The following is a 22,153-nucleotide window of genomic DNA, read 5'->3' as shown; positions in this document are numbered from 1 at the left end:
AGGAAGGAACACCAATAATGGTGATGTCGGCTTATTTATCAACCACAAACCCATTTCAATATCAACAAGCAAGTTAAGAGTCAGTCATAACAACTGCCAGCAGGTCTCCATCTGAAAGGGTTTTCATAGCATTCAAGCTACGTAAAGACACATAGTCCAAATAAGGGACAATGTTGACTATGCCACTGTCCTAGGGTGACAGTCAAAGGCTGCATAACTTACTTCAAATGCCAGTATACCTAGTCCTTTCCAGAACAGTAACCAAAAATATTCATCTTTAAGAGTTCTTTGCAAAATTACTTATAATGAATATTTTATATAGTAATGATCACTTTAGAAATAAATGTCCTCAGTGGGTTTAATGCATCCCCATAGGAAAGCTTTAAAACAAATAGACTTGAACATTATAATCATAATGTTTGTACTGTTAAAACTGCTGGCAAGACCAATAAACCATGGTGGATTTGAGAAGCAGCAAAGTATCACTAATAGATTTCTGGGGAACAAAGATTCAAACAGCCTCCTGTTGCAGGTAAGCTTGATCTTGCCGACAGGTATATTAAAAATGTCACATAAAGTTAATAGAGGCTTTCATTTCTCAGGAGGGACAAAGCTGTCCCATGATAAGAAGTGTGTTGCTACAGGTAGGATCTTGGATAGGAACTTACCCAAGCCTGGGTCCAGTTCCCAGCTATAGGCCAGTGTTGATCACAAGTCTATCAAATCCTGTTCGGTTGATATTACTTTAGAACATGCTAAGCATGCAATTTCTTCTGTTTTATTGTCTCTTCCTATAATTTTATAGAAAAAAACCTAGTATCTTCCATAGTAATTGCTATCTGTCCAGTGCAATTACACAGAAATGTCAGACACTCCTAACACCAGAGCAATAAATGTTGAGCAGAATTTTTTTTTTTAATTTTCAAGGAGGAAGAGCTAAGTTAAAGCTGAAAAACAGTCAGTGTTGAGTAGGACATCTCTACTAGGCCTTGACTGCTATCAGGGAGCAGTACGCAGACACAGGACTAATTTGTTGACACCTGGGTTTCATGGTTTTCTACCCCAGTAATGCAACTGAGAACTGAAAAAGAGGTGATGACACAATTTGAAGGACATGTGGATAAAATGATCAGTGACTTTGTCAGTATCTCGATGTCTCTCAAGCTATTCCTTCATGTGAGTGTTTATAATGCTTAAAGCAGTATTTCTTATGTGCCTAGAAGAGTACATAATCAGGAGTCCCCAGCTGCCAAGGCTGATACCTGAAGGATCCTAAAGGGTTTCATGGACAAACCCGGGGTGAAACACAACCTTAATGAAAGCAGTTTGCAGCTCCCAGAGACTCAAGAGGACTGTGGCTTTTTACATCAGGACTTAATTTGGTCCAAAGCGTACAAAACTTGTGCTGGGCCTTAAAGCTAATTGAGGATTTGTGGTCCTCTGTCTCTCAGCTGGGAAAGGTTAGCTTTTGAGATTTCCAGGTCAGAACTGTTTGACAAGGATTTAGTGTCACCTAAACTTGGGACATGCTAAGAGGTTTTCCTGTTTAAAGGCAATGCTGCAACTGTAAAGAGAGGCTAAGAGGGCAAAACTGGGAGGAAAAATAAGATTATTCATTTAAGTAATTGATCCTTACACTTCAAGACTCTCATACTAGAAGAGGGTTCCTCTTGTTGCATGAGGCATGACTGACCTATCTTTCCATTATTGCCCTGCTGAGTTACTACAGTTTTGAAATGTAAATAGGAAAGACTTCATTTTCTATGGGGTAATCTGCATGGGCTAATTTGTACCTTCCCAGAAAACCTAGATCCTTGCTTGGTGAAACAGGGCATTGTGGAAGCTTGGCCAACTTTTTCTGTCAATTGGGAAATCAAAGATAACACAAGAGAAGAGCAGTGACATGCACCATTCAATTCCCATGAACACTTCTAAGCATTCGTTTTTCCTAGGCTGTACGGCCGGACAATTGGAACTATGCTGTAGCATGGGAGAACCTTACACCGGCCTCTGGTGCACCATATGCCTTTTCATTGACAAACTATCACTTTTTAACGAGAGTTTCTGAGGTTGTTATCCAAATTGCATTCCTTATCCTAGATGTCATCTTTAGCACCTCTCCCAGAGGTATCTGGGAGCTTGGACCCAGACATATATGCAAATCCAGGACTTGACCAGGTCCCAGTGAAGTCAATACAAACATTGTTGGTGCTGAACAGAGATCTACTGGGCCCAATGAAAAGTAAAAGCCATCCAAGACAAAGAGGGAAATGAATTACAGGTTATTTTTTTAATCAGAATATGCCGCCACCTTATCTTTCCCTCCCTTTAAAATTTTTTTGACTGTCTTAACTTTGTAACTAGTTTAAAGTAACTGAGAAAATGTTTACATTTTAAAATATTGAATAGCCCTGGACCAATGCCCCAAAAATGTCACGTGACCCTCCTGATCTATAACTCTTGATTTTGGAAGTTACTGACTGCAGTCAAGGATTTTTGATGATAATAAAATACTGAAATGTAGAAAAAGAAATACCAGGAGGCTGAGAAATGAACTTATGTTCGCAGGTATCACCATTTCCGGAAAAATGGAAAAAGAAGAAAGAACACCTGCAGAAGTTTGGTGCATTAAATATTTCACAAGTATAACCTCAGGGTTATGTTAATGTAATCATTTACATTGGAATATTAATTTCTGAAACGTCTGTTGCAGTAGTTAACCTGTTCTTTACAGAAGCGATCAGAAGTGTTCCTCTCAAAGCAGCCTCTGGAAGCTGGAGGCAGGTGCTGCTCCGCCATTCTCTGCACATCCCACCGCCACGGTCCTGGTTCTGCAAAGCGCATCTGCACATTGCGCACATTGCAAAAGCAAATTGCACATGGGGACATCAGTCCCCTGTCGGTAGGGTGGTGGGACCGAGGTGCCGTTTGCAGGCTAGGGCGAGATGGGAGAGCTGCGTCCCCTTTGGAGTCCTGCAGCTAGAGAGCACTTGCTCCCGGCACGCGTCTTGGGATGCGGAGAGGAAACAGGAGATAAGTCTGGTGTTCGCCATGCGTCCGTGCTTGGCTCGGTGCAAGCCCAGGCACCTGGGGATGCTGCGTCGCGCCCCTCGGCAGGAGGAAAGCGGCAGCGGGTCCCGCTCCTCTCACCTTCCCGGAGCCCAGGCTGCCTTCCAGCCCCCTTCCAGCCCCTGATCTCGGCAGAGGGTGAGCCGTGTGCCAGCCTCCTCTCGCTCTGCGGGCAACGTTAAGGTGGAAAGGGCAGACGAAAACGTACGTGCAGACCTCTGCCCTTTGTGGTGTCCCTGCGGGAGCACGAAGCGGGGGAAGGAAGGCGAGGGGATAGGGTGAGTGGATGTGTGTGTCAGTCAGCGGGGGGGATGATCTAAGTATCGGGAGTCATTCAAAAGGTCAGAGCAAGCATTAACTCTTCCCGCCCTCTCTGCTCCTCGGGGGAAACCGCCGGCCGCCCGAGCGAGATGACAGCTTGCCGGGACTTAATGACAGGCCGGGTGCAGCGCCGCGGCGGCCCAGACAAAGGCAGGAAGTTTGGTGCTGCCGCCGGCCCGGGAAGGGGCAGCGGCCGGGGCCCCGCCGGGACACGGGGGCGCGCCCCCCGCCCCCCGCCGCGCCGCATCCCCGGCGCTCTGGGGAAAGCCCCGGCTGCTCCCCCCCGCCGAGAGCCGGGGGTAAACCGCCCCCCCCAGCGAACAGCGCGGACGAGCGGCGGCGGCAGGCGGAGAGCGGGGAAGCGGGCAGGACGCGAGGTAAGCGGGCGGCACCGTCCGCGGCCAGCCGTGACATCTCGAACCCGGGTGACTGTGCCTTTAAGCGACTCGAGGGAAACCTTGCGTTTTTCACACACAAGCGTATTTTTTTTTCTCCCGGTCTCTCTCCCCTCCCCGGCTTCCTCCCGCTCTTCCCCTCTCCTGCCTCCCTCTCTCCCGCTCCCGCTCCCTCTTTTTCTCCTCCCCCCGCAGGCCCCCCCTTCCCCCTCCCCTCAAGTTTCTCCCTCTGTCTGATTAAATGAGAAGGAAGTGTGGGAGTGGTGGTTTTGAAGCTCTCCCTTTAAGAGGCAGCCTGCAGTGACGAATTGTTGAAATTGCCATTGCAGGATGGCATTCCGCTATAAATTCATTGTTCCACCTCCTCTCATCTTCACATTTCTCTCCCTTCTCCTCTTGTTCACATCGACAGACTGGGGATAACAACAACAACAACAGAAAAGATACAGGGAGGGGGCTTTTACAAAAATCCGGGACGTTTTCCGCTTCTTGGGCTTTTTTTTGCCTTTTTTTTTTTCTCCTTTTTAACCATCTCACCGGAGACGACCGAGGCGGTTTTTGGTGCCTGAATTTCTTCTCTGCCCTTCTCCTCCTTCTCTTCAAAACAAAAGGGGGAAAAGAAGGAAAGGGAGCCCACCGGAGCCCGAGAAAGTGCCGAGTCGCAGCAGACCTGCCCCCTGCCCCTGCTGCTGCTGCTGCTGCTGGTGATGATCCGGTGACTACAGCAGAGAACTAGAAGAGGAGTGGGAAGTGCTCAAACTTCTTTACTTGCCGGGTCCGAGCCTCCTCTCCTCCTTTTTCTCCCTTTCCCCCCCACACCCCCGCCTCCCCAGCAGCAGTGATTTGGGATTTTTTTTGCCTCTCTCTCTCTCCTTCCATGTGCTCCCGGCTCTTCCCTGCAGAGAAACACAAAGTTCACACGCGACCGGCTTTTGTTGACATTTTTTTCGCTCCCACTCACACTTGACTCGAGTTTGGGAGAGAGAACTTTTCTTCTTTTTCTTTTTTTCCCCTTCCCCCCCCCACCCTTCCCCCTTCTCTCCTTCCCTTAACTACGTTGCTGCACTCCGCCGACCGGCTCCTTCCACCTCCCTCCCCAACTCCTGTTGTTATTATTACTACTATTAATTATCACCGCCGCTGCGGCCGCTCCCGCCGGCCAGGCAGGCATGCTCCCGAAGCTGCTCTCCCTGCTGCTGGCCGCCGGGCTGCACCTCGCTCTGGCCCAGCCGCCGGCACCTGCCGACGACGGAGCGCCGCCACCCCCCGCCGCCGCCCCGCCGCCCCGGCCCCGGCCCGGCCCTCCCCCCGGGCCGCCCCGCCGCCCCCCGCCGCCCCGCGGGGCCGGCGGCGTCGTGCGGCGCCTCGACCCGACCTACGCGGGGGGCGGCAAGGCGGGCTACGTCCTGTACGCCGGGGGGCAGCGCTTCCTCCTCGACCTGGAGCGCGACGAGGCGGTGGGGGCGCGGGCGCCGCGGGCCGGGGGGCCGCCGCGCTGCTACTACCGCGGCACGGTGGACGGCAGCCCGCGCTCCCTGGCCGTCTTCAACCTCTGCGGCGGCCTCGACGGCTTCTTCGCCGTGGGCCGCTCCCGCTACACCGTCAGGCCGGCGCGGCGGGGCGGGGAGGCGGCCGGGCCGCGGATCTACGGGGAGGGCCCGGCCCGCGCCCCGCACCTCTTCTTCAGGGACCGCTTCAGCTTCGAGACGGTGCCGGCCCGCACCAGCTGCGAGACCCGCGACCCGGCCGGGGCGGCGGCGGGGGACGGCCGGCGGCGGCGGCGGCGTCGCTCCGTCTCCCGGGCCCGGCAGGTGGAGCTGCTGTTGGTGGCCGACGCCTCCATGGTGCGCAAGTACGGGAAGGGGCTGCAGCACTACCTGCTCACCCTGGCCTCCATCGCCTCCCGGCTCTACGCCCACGCCAGCCTGGAGAACCACGTCCGGCTGGCCGTGGTGAAGGTGGTGGCCCTGGGCGAGAAGGAGAAGGGGCTGGAGGTCAACAGGAATGCCGCCACCACTCTCAAGAACTTCTGCAAGTGGCAGCACCAGCACAACCGCCTCGACGACGACCATGACGAGCACTACGATGCCGCCATCCTCTTCACCCGCGAGGTAGGCATCACCACAGCTGACAGCAACTTGGTGTCCCTCGAACGATGTCTCGCGGGGTGGTTGGGCTGCGGCAAGCCGGCCTGGTGGCCCTGCAGCCACGTTGCCTTGCGTTGCCCGGCGGTTGCCTCCCCACTCACACCTTTGGCCTTTCTGTTGGTTTGCATGGCGTCTCGGGGACCAGCACCCATGTGCACAGCTGCCAGGGATGGAAAAGGGATTGAAAACCCAACAAATGGGGTATGCGGTTGTGTGTGTGCCCCCTCCCCTGCAAGGTCATCCCCACTATGGGTTCACTGTCATTTGTGCCAGTGCAGTGCTGGGACTCCTGCCAAGGTGGAGAGGTAGTAATTTGCCTGGTTGGGGGACTCGTCTGAGGCTGCCTGATGTGTCTGTGCTTGAGAAGTGACGTTGTTCTGGCTTTCGCATTGAGGTCTTTCACACACAGCCCCTCTCTCTCTGCAAGGGTGGTCCAGGCAAAAAGGGCTGATAGCACTCTTTAGCCTTAATCAGTCCCCAAACAAACCTGATAGTGAAAATGGTGGATAACACCTTAAAAGTACACACAACTTCCATGTTGAGTGCGTTGAGATGCTATTTCCAGCAAGAATAGCTCTGCCACACTGGAAGCCAGCAGCACTTGTGGTTCAAGGGTAGGACATAAATGCAAACCGCAGGTAAACAGAGCTGCAGAAGTTGACTGATTTGGGCTGGTACTAAGGGGTTCAGTCTCTTTCTCATTCCCCAAATGAAAAATAGGTGTCCTGATCAACTGTGGGTCAGATCTGGCTAGTATTACCCATGCAGAACTGTGCCTTGCTCCCTGCCCAGTTGGTTAATTAATTGCATTGCCAGAGGTCGTTAAGGGACATTGCTCTAGTAGACATGTGGCAGAGTTTATGCAGTGAAGTTCTTCTGTAAGAATATCCCTTTAGTGGTTTGGGTTTGGTGTTTTCTTTTTTTCCCTTCCCCAAGTACGAAAAAAATAGCTGCATGACTTTCCGTTCATTTGAGTTCTCCTGCTTTTCTACATCATAGGAGCCAGCCAAAAAGGATGCTTTGGATGGTTTGTGGAAGGAGTTGCTCCAGAAGGGGGAAAAAAAGCGCCTGGCTTGCTTTTATAGCTGTAAATAGTTGAAACATTAGGTTCTGTGTCAGTCAGGCATCACTTGTACAGCAGGAGCCTTTTTTAGCAGTTTAAAGTCCGTCAGTCTAATTTGCAAGCTTTCATTTTGTTATCGCGATAATCTGAATGAAAACAGGCTAGCTAGGCTGGGTCAGAATGCTCTTCTTCCTTTTTGCTGTAAACATCCTTTTGAACAGCTTATTATTTAAGCTGGGGCCAGAATCCATCACTTTTCGCTAAAGTTTGTTTTTCTCCGCCAGTATTCCCATTTATTTCCCTGGGATTTATTACAACTCAGAAACTCTTAGGGTGGCAGACTGTGAATTTTAACATCAATTATTAAGTTAATTTGGATTGAGATAGGATGTGAATTTAAAGTGCATTTGCTTTACAGATGCTTGTCTGTAATTCTTTGCATGGATGCCCTCCTGCCAGAATAAGAGTGTTCTGCTAATCAGTAATCTACTTTCAAAGACTCATGAGCAATGCATCTTTCATGCATAGTTACGTCTTTTGCATGTAAGTAGTACATAACTAAACAAAATGTCACCGTTCCTGTGGTCTCCTTCCACTATTACAATGCAGATATTGCTTGCACTGTTACTTAGGCATGCAAATGCTTTGCAAGAAAAAAGCACAGGCTTCCGTTTTCTTGGTTTACATTTTAACAGGTTTAACTATAGGATTAGCTCTGCAGTGCAATTCAGTATAACTTAATCTGCTTTAATGGTTTGCTGTGTGCACACGCACATTGTTTGGCATTACATGTCAGTATTTGACTCAGTAAGAACAAGGCTGTAGTTTCTTGCTACATGTGTTCATGATGTTCTTTGCAGGGAGTATGTGTGAGTCCACACGATTTTTATATGCTTACACTCAAAATGTCAACATGAATCTGTTTGCTCCTCTTGGAATGTAAACTCAAAAAGGGTTAAAGGATGAAAAAGCAGTAGAGATGTTTCCCAGAGAAAACAACCCCACTTTGAACTAAAGAGAGATTTTTTCCAGTTTAGCTTTTCAATGGAAGTGTCAGCAATTGGCAGGAGGATCCACATTTTACAACTATGTTTTGAATGTATAAAGTACGTTGCTTAGCTACTAGACGCCAAGCCATGGCTGCATGTTTTGATGGGCTCTGAATATCGTCATGCTAATTTTTGAACATCCAGATGTCTTCTTCTAAATGGCTTGGGTTTTAGGCATGGGGTAAATGTGTGAGGTAAATTTTCCATCTTTGTTTACTAACTGAGGCCACCTTGAACTTTGTGTCTCTGCGTCAACAGAAAAATATTTGCAAATCATTTGTCAGCTAAACGCAAGTCCTCAGCTGTATGTAACTGTTTATGTGTAGTTAGAATCTAAATTATGCATGCCTGTTGCCATACAAGTCTCTAATATAATAATTATCTTTGTTCTGAAGTGACATTCACTTGGATGTTATTTCTGACACCAAAAAAAGGCTCCCTGAAAAGATAGTAGCTTTCCTTGAGTTCTTTATAAAGGAAGAGTCCTGTCAGAATTCAGCACCATCACTTCCTCCTCTTCTGTTGCCATTACCTGTTGAAAGATAAATTAAAAACAATTGATGGACTACAAATGTGCTGGCAGCTCTCCCTTATTATAAAATTAGTGCTGGCAGTTTAAGTTACTATCATCATCTTCATTCATACTAGGAAGTACTTCCCATGCAAAAAGATTTTTAGAAGGAGATTTACTGATTCTGGATTAAAACATCAACTCACTTTCAGTCATAACCTGTATTTAATTTGATAAGGGCTTTAAAGCAATCTTGCTGCAGAGCACAGCAAATAGTAAATAAATACGAACATGAGTTCAGTTTTGGGTGATACAGGCAATATGTTAAAGCTATTTTAAGGCTCTGTATTGCTTATTAGTGGCGGCAAGGACCACGTAGCTGTCCATTAGCTCCAGTGAATCCTATGTTTACCTTGTAACTGCAATGAAAACTACAGTAACGTGTTGGGTCATTATTATCACCTGTGTAGGAGATTGTGAAAACCTTCAGTGGACGCAGAACTTATCTATCCCTAAATATTGCAGAAACTTAGCTGGGTCCCAGAGTGATTATTTGAATTCCCAAAATCTAGTAAGGAGAAGTATATTTTCCCAGTGGTCTCAATCTCTTGTTTTGATCCATGATGGCCAGTATCAAGCCTGACAGAGGTCTGACTTGTCAGTACCAAATGGTGAACATTTTCTAATAAATGAGAGCTTTCATAGGATTTATAGGTGGCTCTTGGCCGTAACAGCCTTAGAAAATACATGGGTCCCCTGCTCTTCAAGTTGAGTCCTTGACAGCAGCTGTAAATTTTTGGGCTGCATGCATCCTCAGAGCATCCTCTGTGGAATATGGTGATGCAAGGATTTGATCATCTGGTGGCCAGGTGAGTCCTCTGCCCCATCTAGAGAAGCGGCTGTGTGGTGGAGAGGAGAAAGAGCTTGTAAAGCCCCTCTTCCTCTGGCGATCAGCTCACTTTGTTCTCAATGGAAGTGAAGTCAACAGTAAATTTAGAATTTTGTCCGTTTCAGGCCTTTTTATTATGAACAGTTCTCGGAAGCTGGAAGTGGATTATCTTCAGTCTTCAGGTTTTTATGGGTGCAACAAAATACTTGCCATGTTATTTATCACAGTAGAAAAACATACATGATGTGACTTGCAAACTGCACTTGAACTCAAACTGTTCTTTTCCAAGGTCTAGCCTGCTCTGCAATTATCCTCTAGAATTCATCCAATCTTTTTCGTTAGTGACCCTTAGTTAAATTTCAAGTTAACTATTGAATGCATTTGGACAAAATCCAGTTCTCTTACTTTCCTTCCCCTCCAGTTCTGAATCATATGAAAATTAAAATAGATGTTTCTCACAGCAGATACAGGCAACAAGAACAAGGAAAAATACTTTCCTAAGTGCTTGTTAGCATAATCTATGATAGTACCATCATGCCTGCCTGTAGCAAAAAGTTCCTGCTAGAGCCAAAGGCCGCTGGCCTGCCTTTTTCTACACAGTAATTATGTGGGTCTCATGTGTGTGATTTAGTTTGACTGTCAATCTGACAGTGCTGTTGAAATAAAACAGGAAGCTTTAGATTATCTTAGCTCTATAGATGATAATTTCATTGCATGGCACACATGCTTTCTTTGGCTCTTCTTCTTTCTTCTTTTTTTTCTTTCTGCATTATCATCTTCCTACAATTATTATTCCACATTAATAAAACAGATCACTCCACCAATGGTTAATAGCATATATTTCACTAATGTTTAGTATTATTAGTCTGAAGAAATTACAATGTGATGTATCTATCAGTTTCAGAGTTGTCACCAGTTTTGTTGCAAATCTAATACATTTAGATAATGTCCCTGGGGAAAATAAAGTGGGACATAATTTGTGCAGGAGAAGTAGCGTGATTCATACTACTCTACAGAGATGGTGTGGCGTTTCCTCACAGAGGAACTATGGGTTAGGCAACTTACATCCTACGTTTTTCCTTATTCACAAGTCACCAGTTTCATAACTGAAACTTTGCCCTTCCCCTCCCCATGTGATGTCCAAATGCTTTATGTGCATTTTGTCAGTATTTTTAATTAATCTTTGGTTTGTGTAATGCTGCTGTATTTTCTTTCTGTGCTTTAGGGGAAAAAAAAAATTGTTAATCTGTCCATTCAGAACATAAAAGCTTAATACAGTTTAGGATTTCTATTTGTAATAGTATTTCTAATACTCTGTTGCAGTGTCCTTGGATGATAAGTTTCTAGGGTCCCTGTACCATACAGAGGAAGAATAAGAACATGCTTAAATATCCAGTCTGGTGAGGAGGTAGTTTCTGAAGCCAGCAAGTATAGCATGCATGTGCTAAACTGAGCCCAACAAGACACCACACATATATTGGGTTTTCTTAAATTTCACCTTATTTAGAAATCAGAAAGACAGCTCTGTACATTTGAGATTCAAATGCCCAAAACTCAGGCTTGTATTTATCATATTAACCTTAAAGGAAGACAGCCTCAATTTTTAAGTTAAAACTACTGGAGGAAAATAGGTGATTTTTGTTTTGGTAGGTATGACAGTTCTCACCATTCTGGTTTTCGTTGGAAGGCAACCAGGCTTCAGTAATCCTCTCAAAATATGGCCAGAGGACAAAGCCGTATCCCAGTGAGTCCTTCCTCACCTCACAGTGATGGCCAGGCCCTCTCCCTGATGCCCAAACCTGGCCGTCCCCATGAGTGGGACCCACTAGTGTCTCAGGAAGAGGAGTTTTCACAGCAGGGGCAGCGTTCCACCATTTTGGATTGCAAAGTGTCATAGTTTTAAGTGTCATTGTGTCATACTATCGGCTGAGGGGTAAAGTAGACCATGCCCTCATTACTTTGTTCACCAGTTAGCCCCTACTTCCATTACACGTTCTGCAGTCTGTCAACTTTGGTCTCATGCTCCTTTTGCCTTTCCAGATGATAGCCATAATCCTTTCTGTTGGGGTGAATCTTACTTTCCTCCACGTGTGCCGTTCTGCGTTGCTGTGCCATTAATCAGCTTTCACCCACTTTGCAGAGGGGCGTGCGGGAGGGTGGATGTGTGGGTCCCAAGTACCGCCTGACCCCAGCCTCCCTGTGCAGGGCTGCGGTGGGATCTCTGCTGGAGGAAGTCAGAAAGCCGTATTTAATTCCTTCCTCTGCTTGAGGGATTTTAGGTCTGTATCGCCCACCTCTCAGGAGAGGTCCGTAACCGGTAGGTTGTAAGCTGTTCCAGGTGTTAAGGAAACTTTCCACCCCTCAGACCAAAGCTATGTCACTGTTTAGCAAGTAATTTAAGATTCATATGGTGAGAAGGAGAGAAATCGTGACCTGAAGCTGCTGACTGGAGCGCACCGCTTAGAGCAAGGCGCTCTGGGTTCCCAAAGCATGGAGAGAAGACTGTTTCTGTAATTTACCACAAGACTGTTCACTGTAAAATACAGAAGCAGCCTGAGGAACAGGGACCAAATATTAGGTCCCTTCACCAAGCGCCATAAGCACTGACTGCAGCCTGGGCTAGGGAGACCTTTCACACATGGGCTGTCACAGGAGGAGCCACAGCTCCCTGCGTGCACGGACACGTGCAGACCTTCACTGTAGAACATGGTCTGGTGAAGACCATAGTGCACTCCCCTGAGCGACATGCTATTGAGTATCCTCTTCCCTGAAAGGAATTTGAAGCTGGATCACCTTCTTGCTGGACAAAGGCTTTAACTGATGAGCTGTTGTCAAGAAACCAGAAAAGCAAGCAAGCAGACACACAGAGATGTAAAAGCTGTTAGCTGTGCTTTAAAACAAGGTGATGTGCAGCTGTGCCTGATAGCCTAATCCAGCTGGTTTCTTGAACATCTGATTTGAGAACGTCTGTAAGCTTGCTTCCCTCAGGGAAAAGATGGAGAAGCATTGAGCATCTCAACCCCAATCAAGCTTTAGTATAAGCCAAGTGTTAAGCTGCTCAGGACCGTAGAACTGTGGCACTTTGGGGCCCATAAGGTCACAGACTCCAAGGCCTATCTAAGAAGGGTAGGTAACTCAAAGAGCAGAGGACTGTGAGCCAGTTTTGTTCTTCTGCCCTTACAGTCCACCAAACTGTCCACATTGGTGCTTAAATCCTGGTTTGAATCCAGTCCACTGGCTCTGGTCTAATATCAGGTTTCACTAAACAGTTGATCCTTGTTTTTATGTGTACTGCACAAATCACAGGATTTCAGGTAAAATAAATCAGCTGCTCCAGCAGGGTGCCACAACGGTTATCTTCATTCACAACAATGCCACGTATACATGGCAAACAGCCAGCTGCTCTTAATGTACATATGAATGCCAAGAAAACTTGGCCTTTAATAAGCTGTCTAATTAACTACTAGTCGTATGATGTACAACTCAGTTTTCCTAAGTCATTCCTTTGCCAAAGCTTAAGTCTTAAGATCTGTTGACGCCTGCGTAGCAAATGCATTTCCTAGTCATTCTTCTATTTTGAAACTACTGTAATGCAGATCAAGGGCCAAACTCTTCGTTCCTTCGTTAGAAATATCAAGAAACATTCTTCAAAGCTTCTGCCACTATTTGGAGGCAACTGCATGAGTGTACAGATCTGAGCAAGCAATTAATTTTTTAAATAGATGTGATACATCGGAGTGAAATAGTAATTGGAAGCTGATTTTAAGTATTGTATGAGTCCTGGCTTTCCTAGTGTTTTAGCTAAGTATGAAAAGTTGAGAAGACCCACACAGATTTTTGAGATTGCAGCGTTACATCAGGGCCTGTTTTTAACCCCAAAAAAAACCCCAAAAAACAAAAAAAAAATATTTACAAGGGAAATAAAAACTTACACTGTACTCCCAGAAACTACTTCATAAAACTCTGAGAGTGTTTTCCAAGAGTGCCTGGGAAAACCAAGAAGGTAACTATTGTTTCTGGTAACAAATAATCTCTTGCCAGTACAGCTACAGGACATTTAAGTCAAAAGCAATTTTGCCATAAAGATTTACATCAGTGTAAGTGTAAACAGATGTGATCTTCAATAACATCACTCAAAACCATGCTGTTGGGAAGGACCATGTAGCTAGGGGATGGTGAGTTAACCTGACAGCAAACTTTTCAGAATATTTGTCTTACAGATGCCACTTGGTAGGCTTCAATTATATATATAATACATACTATGTGATGCTACATTGAAGTTCAAATCATGCGGAGGCAAGAGAAATAAAGAATAAATGAGACTGTGAGTTGAGAACGTAATGGAGCTGAGTCTTCAGTAATCTGCCTAAGTGATTATTGGCAGTGTCAGCATTAGCTTAAAAAAAGCATCCTCATGCAGTCACTGAGGACTGAAGTCTGCAACAAAACCCAGAAAGCTCAGTACATGCTCTCTGTTCAAAGCATAGCCAATATATGCCCTGCTCTAGCAGAAGATGGGCAACCCATAGACATCCCTCCCCAACCACAGCTTCATGCAAAGAAGCTAATGCCAGAAAATATTTCCTGACCTTGTTTCCAAGATCCTTTACAAGGCTTCTCCACCACTTCCCAGCTGGGACTCAGTAGGCACCTTGCATAGACTGCTGAGGAGGCAGCCTGGATGTGGTTGCAGAGTTGGCTGAAGGGAGTGGGGCTTTACTGTATCACTGTCCACCGCTTTCTGACCACAGTGAGGTTGCTCCCCTCCTTTACGGGGATCGTTGGTCCCATATCACCTGAAAACAGCTGTTTTCCAGCTGTCTGTGGGGTGTTGGAGCTAGTTAATTTTACAGATAAGCAGTTTTCAGAATCACTTATTTTCTGCTGAAGGATTTCCTAGGAGCAACCTTTAACTAATACAGCCCTTCAAGAAACTAATTTTATCTGACCCAAAGTTAAGGTATTTCATGAAGTACAAGCCTGCTTTGTCTTGCCTAGACAACTGTTACGCAAGTGAGCACTGCCTTGAGAGTTACTAGTGGGATGCTGAGATGTGTGGATATGTGTCATACTCTGAGAAATGATGGAAATGGAGGAACAGCGGTTTGATGAAGTGACTGGATTTCTGAGGAGAACCCGGGCACGTAGTGTGGTGCAATGTCAGTAATACATAACATATGAAAAGTAACCAAACATTGCTATGTCTATTAGTGCTTGCATATGTATGTAGCTATTTCTTTGATGTCTAATGAAGGTGGTGTAATGCAATCCTGTGCATAGCTTTCAAAATATTGACGGTGGGATTACTAACCAGCCAAGAGTCAGAAGGGCTGTCTACTGTTAACATCCTTGTCATAATTTTCCATACTCCACACATCCCATTAGAAGTAACTCTAAGGAAGTTTATGGGTTTGCCTGCTTAAATAGATTGTATTCTTGTAATTATACTTGTGTCATCGAATCTGGAGAATCGTGAGGTCTGGTTGCGTCTGCTGGTATAGCTTCATAGCCATATCACTGGCCTAGCTTCTTTTTGTATGCGAATGGAAATAAATCGTGCACTGCCATAAGACATCTGTGTGCTGATAGAACTGTGCCCACAATGGGAGCAGTACTGATGTAAGTATGTGTGCGATAATGACACCCAAATACAAGAAAGGACCAAATGACACAGAATCTGCATGCAGAGACAAGACCTGAATTAATGTTTTATACTGTTATTGGCACTGTCAACCTGAGAGTAATCTAGACCTCCTCCAGTAGGCTGCTTTCTGTCTGATTTATGTGCTTTTTGGTACTTATATAAGAATTTCAGTTCAACTGCTTGTATGGTTTCAGTTCAAATTGCACTAATATAAAGGTATCTTGCTTCCTATACAGTTTACACTTACTTATTTAGACTGATTATGTCACCATGAAAAGGTATTTTTATTGGTACTGTTTGCACATGCATTTTTTCTGAGTTTTGTTATTCATGCTGCTGTAGGTAAACCACTTAGATTTACACAGAGTTTACTCTATGTAAAATGTACCCTTAGACTGAAAAGGCCAGATTCAGAAGTGATGCATAAAGGGCTAAATGGGTATTAACCCAAGCAAAAGTAATAGGAGTTTAAGGATTGTATCTTGTAATACGTCCCCGATGTTTGATACCATGAGCTTTCTTAGGGCTTCTTCCAACGTTTGTCCAGAGATGCTGAAAATTATAGGAAATTTATTTGCCTAAATAAAACTGGAAAAAAAATGCATTTCTTTTAAAGTACTTGAAAATGGGCATCCTTATTGTGTAACTTGTCACAGAGCCAGAGGTGAAGTCTGGGGAGATAATTGGATGTCAAGGGTGGGAGCCAGTGGGGTTAGGGACAGAACTGTCTATATATTATTTGCACTGGTACAGAATGGAAGTTCTTTTTAAACCATGGCTTATAGCTGTGAAAATTTGGAAGCTTAAATACTTTTGAACTTTATTCCTCCTCTTCTCATGAGGCTGTTTAGTTTATGGGTACTGCAGCATTTAAATCTTGACATTAAGTAGCATCGGGAGCGCACTTACCAAAAAGAACTCCCAGACACCTGGAAGCCAGAACTAATCCCGAAATTCTTGATCCATATATGTAATATTGCTATGTAATTTTAGCTTGAAAATTTCTTTATTTCATCTTGGGGGAAAAAAAATACACTATTTTTTGTAAAGAGATGCTCTGTCACAGTATCTGTGAAGTCACTGTGTTTTCCTTTAATTCAGTGGGATTTGAATCCTGTGCATTTTCAAGTTTGCCTAAATTAGAAACTATCCTAATCTGTGAACATTGTGGACCTGAAACCACACAGGATATCTGTTACTCAGATGGATTAATTATGAAAGGCTTCATAAAAGAAGGACTTTGTAAAAGGAGATCTGAAAGGAAGAATAGAGTCTTAAAAATGAAGGGGAAAAAGCTACTCTTTGATCATTTGGCTAATAACATTTGATAATACTATCATGCCTTGAAAATGACAATTTCATTCAACCACAATGAAATGTTGAAGTGTTTCAAATAGCATGGTACATACTTCTTCTCAACCAAAAAAAAAAAAAAAAAGTACATTCAGACTAGTATTGTTCCCTCTGCTTCAGAAGCTCTGAAAAGTTACTGTTGATGATCAAAACTACATCTGACCAAAGCCGTCTTCATCATTATCATGATCATTATCATCCCGGAATGGAAATAAAAAAACTAATGCTACCTGCATAGTTTTTAGAGACACCCTATATCTACAAGTAGGAAATGTGATCAAGTTGTTGCACTAGTAAGACTAGGAATCAAGGGATTTTACAGTCATATCACTGACCCTTTAAGCAACTGCTGAGAATTGCTTAAATACTTGGTATATTGGGTGATACATTATTAATCATTGTACTACTTGACAGATGTGACACAGGGCTGAATATATAGTAATCTCATTTCTTTAAGTGCAAGGATAAGACTTGCCTTTGGAAAAGAAAGATGATCTCTGGTTCAAGGACCAAGAAGAAAGGTGAAGATTTCTCTCTGCCCTGATTCACCTTCTGTAAATAAAAACAATATTCTGTTTTTACTGTCAATGAGGAGATGCTTCTATGGCATGTATTTTGAGTACCTAACTCAGTGGAAGTTTGAGCCTCTGTATGGATTGCAGAAATACAAATTTAACTAACAAATTAAAATCCTACTAAAGTCAATGAAAATGCTTTAAAAAAAAAAGACTTTACCAAGGGTGGGATTAGGTCATTGTGCTTTTAAACTGCATTGATGTCTTTAGATGGAAGCTTATATTGATGTTTTTATCTAGGTTCTGATGTCTGCAAAGGGCTGGTGACTTTAACCTGTTGTTACCTATGGGTGTAGAAGTTTATTTTAACAATTTTTTAATTTTTTTCCCTTCCTGGGCAGGATTTATGTGGGCATCATTCATGTGATACTCTGGGAATGGCAGACGTTGGGACCATATGCTCTCCTGAGCGCAGCTGTGCAGTGATTGAAGATGACGGCCTCCATGCAGCTTTTACAGTGGCTCACGAAATTGGTATGCAGTGCCTTTTCTGTTCGCTTGCCAAATCAAACACTTGTAACAGCTGCATTAGTAACCAAAATACTTCGCAATTAATTCCAGATTTCCCCTGGTCCAGATACTCACTTGGGGATTAAGGCTGTATACATATGCACTTCAGGGTTAACTAATAAGGGATCAGAAGGCAAGTGAAGGCGCACAGTAGGTGTTTCCTTTCTGACAGTGTCGTTTCTAAGCAGTAGTTGAAGTGAAAATTCAAAGGCTGCTGCTACTGTCCAAAGATGTGATTGTGTCCCTCCTGAGAAAGCATTTAGCCCATCGTATGCATTTAGTGCATACACAGTGGAAAAAAAACCTTTTTGAACTACTTGTGTGCTCTACTGTGGCAAAACTTGGCACAACCTTACCTGCAGAGGAAGGCTTTTGTGGAAAAAAACAGAATTCTAATCTTTTTCTAAATGTATGGAAATCCCACCTTTATGGTAAAATATGGTACTAACGTGAATCCTGAAATAAGTTAAATAGTATTTAGGTGATAAAGGTTTGGTCAAAAAAACTGTTTGACTTTGTTTCAGTTTCCACCCCAGATCAGCAGTTTGATGTAGGAGCCTTACATGTGCCCTTCAAAAGGCTTTAAGATAGAATTAGTGGCAGAAGAAAGTTCGTATTTTGGGATATTACATCTGTCATGATAAAGTCCTTCAGAGAGACTGCTGCCATCTTGATTATTTTTAATTTACTAATGTTCTGTGAGCTGTGTTCTGGAAATACATTCAGGATGAGGGCTATTCACTTTGGTAGGTGAACAGCAATTTAAAAGTGGAGAACATTTTATTTTTTATTTTTATTTTTATTTTTTTTAATTTTTAAACATTTTTAGAAGGAAATAACAAGGAAGGGAGAACTTTCAGAGTGAGCCAATTGCTGAATTGCCTTGTACATCATGCCAAACCAAAGTAAAGTTTGCTCTGGGAGTATCATTGCAGTAGTTCAATTTTCAAGTAGCTAGCAGGTAGAGCCCAGGAGTTGTGTGTCTTATATATACATCTGGCTCAGCAATTGGAGGTCACTGAGTATGAAAAAGCAGCTGACATATCAGTGACATGACCCTTCAATGATGAGTGAACCTAACCCTACTGCTGTTACGGTGCTACAAAAAAATGCAGTCAGTAGTGGCTGGAAAGGGATCATGGTTTGCATGAAAACATAAAATTTTGTGGCAGAATGAGTCCCCAAACCATAAATCTTATTTTAATAAACAAGAATAGAATTAAGAAAAAAAGCCCTCTGAAATCACTAATTCAGAGCATTTGGAGATAAGTATAGCAATACGTCAAATACAACCTGACATCAGACGAGTTTAGTGGCATCAGACCTGGATGCTGTGAAGCTAATGCCCCGTCATGAACCTGGTCTAGAACTTGGGCAAGTGATTGCAAACTTAGCCTGTCACTCAAAGGCCAGTCTGCTAGACAGACTGCTTGTACCTTCTCTCATCCAGAAGTGATGCTTACTGCTGAAGGTTAGTGCCCGTTGGCCAGGTCGGATGAGGGACCTTCTTGTGATACCAGTGTTCATATATCTGGGGTGTGAAGAGGTGAGTAATGTGTCTCGACTACTATTTTATCAACAAGAAAGAAATGTTTAGTTAGATTAAAAATGAAAGAACACAGATCAATAGAGACAGGGATGAGCAGTAAATATACATATTACTACCTTGAATTCCACACAAAGAAAATGTGAACAAAAGTAAATTATTTTTGGCGATCTAGAAGCACATTTTTGAAAAAGAGCCATTTTCATACTTAGACATTTACAGGAATCTGTAAAAGCTATAATTTTCAATGTAAAAAGGCATGAATTGAAATGAATAAATAAGTACCCTAATGGACAAAAAAACTTCAGTTTGAAGTTGTTTAAAATAACATCCCCTTTTTTTTTCCTCACCATAAGATTTTAAGAAAGGAGGGGTGTCAAGTCACAGAATGATTTTTGTGTGTGTGGCCTGAAGTGGGAGAAGTTGAGAAGAAAACACAGCTAAAATTGCTTGAATACTTAAATTAAATTAAAGGTCAAAAAAGGATGAAAAATAAAAGTGTGGCATGGATACCCTTTAGTTAAGCACTTTGGGGAAAACCTTGCTTTATTTGGAGACCAGATTTCTTCCTACAATTCAGAAGTCTTAAAGTTCCCCCTGTCCTGTGGGTAGGGTGTAGCTTTAATTTTATAGCCGCTTAATTATTTGGTGGAATTCACCTGGCAACATAGGAGATGCCCTGCAAGACAGAGGGGATGCTAAGGGCTCTGAGCCTTACATGCTCCTTTCTGTCAGTAGGAAGAGCAAGGTGAGCCGCTAAGTGAATCAGGAGTCACTGTCTGCAGTTTTTTAAATAACCCTGCTGCACGTGCATGGGTAGCAGATGCAGCATCATTACCATTGACTTGATCCGCAGAACGGCTGTGTGTCCTCACTTTGACTTCCAAGGGGATCTGAATGCTCTTGTTTCCTCTCTGAAGGACCCAAGAGCGTTTTTGAGGATCAAATTCTTTCTCTGGAAGGCAACCAATGTAAATGGAACTGCAGCTCAACCAAACAGGACGATGCACAGCCTAGGGGCTCAGGTTGGATACGTGCATAGGAAGCCAAAAAGTAGCCTGCTATGGAATAAAGCCTGCTGCTTCTGTTGCCAGGGTTTCTACCACATTATGTTTTAGATGTTTATTTTATATCTTTCAGTTAAAATAGATGATGGAGTTTGACCAGTGGTTTATGAGGGGAGGAGTATGAATGAGAGCTGTAAATGACAGCACAGAAAGAAATAGATGCAACCAAATTCTTAGTACAGCTGATTAGCTGACAGTAAGAGGTGGAGATCCATATACAAAGATTGATGAAGTACGACCTGAATCTTGTGTCCTACATGTCTGTAGGAAAATCAGGAATAATTTGTCTCCAGTGTCAAATGCAGAAAATCAGGAAAATGCAACAAAAAACAGGAGGAAACCTTGTAACTTTGAAAGTGATAATCCAGTTTCTCCTCAGAATAAAGGAAAGCAGTGCTAATAGCATAAATGTTATTTTTAAATGCCTGTCAAGACATCCAGCCACTAACAGTAGATCCATATATGGTTATTTTCTAGCAGAGGACATGCTGCTATCAGTTTGGACAGCACTAGCTTTGCTGTTGCAAAAATAGTCTTCTGGATTCTTGCCTGAAATCATCAGTTCAGCTCCATGTTGTGGCATATAGATGTCTTTTTTAACTCTAAGCAACTCCTTCAGCTATGCTTCCATAGCTTTGCAGGGATATCTGAGCTAGCCTAGGCACAGTATGTAGACATTCTCCACATCTTTGTTACTATCAGCCTATGGTCTGTATAAAAACCATGTTTCCTTATTTCATACGCTTCCCTGCTTCACAGAGACATCTGGAGAAAACCATTAAAGAACCTATGATTGCTCATTATCTCAGTATTTATTTAATGTTTTTCATAGGTCAGCACTACCATATTGCATCTCCATATATCCCTTATTATACTAACCATCAAGAAACAAAAATCTCTAGATTCTCACTGTAATACTCTGGACTTTGGGATTGGAGATTTTACAGTGTTGAATTACAAGCTAACCTGTGCATCCCATGAAAATAAGCATGGTCCAACACCACCAACAGACACAGTCAATCAATTTGAAGTTACCTTTAACATCTCTTGTGATGGGATATATCCAATGCATGACAATTCCTTGTTTAATAGCCTGGTGTCACATTTTGTGATGCAGTCATGGTCAGAAGTCCTCCGTGCTTCAGTACAGGCAGCCTACCATCCTAAAGTGCTTGTCATCTACAAAAAACTAAATGAGAAGAATTCAAAAGAAAATGCGTGGCGCTACTGCTCATTTTACCAATAGGTAATTTCCCAAAATCACAAAATCTCAAGGAAAGCCAAGGATTAAACTTGTCTCTTGAGTTTTAATCTAGTCTTTAAACACAAAAACATCCTTCCTGGAGTCTTTAAGCAGGCAAAGCTCCCATTTAGTCCAGTGACAGTTACATGGGTTTAATAACTTAAATTGAGTGTATCTTTATTCTTCCATCAGTCTTGAAGAACTTTTTTTTTAATTATTTTTAAAGGAGACGCACAGAAGGCGCTGCCTTTTTGCTCAGTGGTAATGTTCATTTGACCTTTTGCAAAGTTCCTATTTCTTTGTTTTGCAACTATGCTGGCACGCTCTTACTCCTTCTATCCTCCTGAGTAATATGGTTCACTGATGTTCTTTCCAAGTATTTTATTTTTAGAATATAGCTTTAAAATTGCTACATGGAACTAATTAAACCTCTGTTCATTAGTTTTCTTTTATCTTTTACATGTGACTTTAGCAAAGGAAGGCCAAAGGGGGACATAAAAGCAGTCTTCAAATATATTTTAAAAATCATTGCAAAAATTCACGTAATAAATCATTCTCCATGTCCACCTGGGACAGCACAAGGGCTAATGGCCTTAAATTGCAGCGAGGGAGATTTACTTTAAGCATTAGCCAAAATCATCTAACCAGAAGGACAGTTAAGGGCAGGAATGAATTGCTTGGGGAGGCTGTGAGTTCTCCATTACTGGAGGTTCACAGGAGCCACCTGGCTAACGCAGCTGTGGCTTAGGGGACACTGATCCTGCCCTGGGG

The 22,153-nt window shown here is 43.6% G+C and overlaps 1 protein-coding gene across 2 annotated transcripts in view; it reads left to right on the top strand.

Moving 5' to 3' along the window:
* Window positions 1-4,816: 4,816 nt before the first annotated feature.
* The window catches only part of ADAMTS5 (ADAM metallopeptidase with thrombospondin type 1 motif 5), a 46,845-nt gene continuing 29,508 nt past the window's right edge, over window positions 4,817-22,153 (top strand). For both annotated transcript variants that reach the window (XM_027791175.2, XM_055801732.1), the window contains exons 1-2: window positions 4,817-5,896; window positions 17,358-17,490. In XM_027791175.2, the coding sequence (XP_027646976.2) occupies window positions 4,955-5,896; window positions 17,358-17,490 (1,075 nt within the window). In that variant the 5' untranslated portion in view covers window positions 4,817-4,954. The remainder of the gene's footprint in view (window positions 5,897-17,357; window positions 17,491-22,153) is intronic.

The sequence above is a fragment of the Falco peregrinus genome, chromosome 4 (assembly GCF_023634155.1).
Source record: "Falco peregrinus isolate bFalPer1 chromosome 4, bFalPer1.pri, whole genome shotgun sequence".
Lineage (NCBI taxonomy): Eukaryota > Metazoa > Chordata > Aves > Falconiformes > Falconidae > Falco > Falco peregrinus.
Note: the sequence above shows the minus strand (reverse complement) of the source record. Positions and strands in the feature narration are given on the sequence as shown.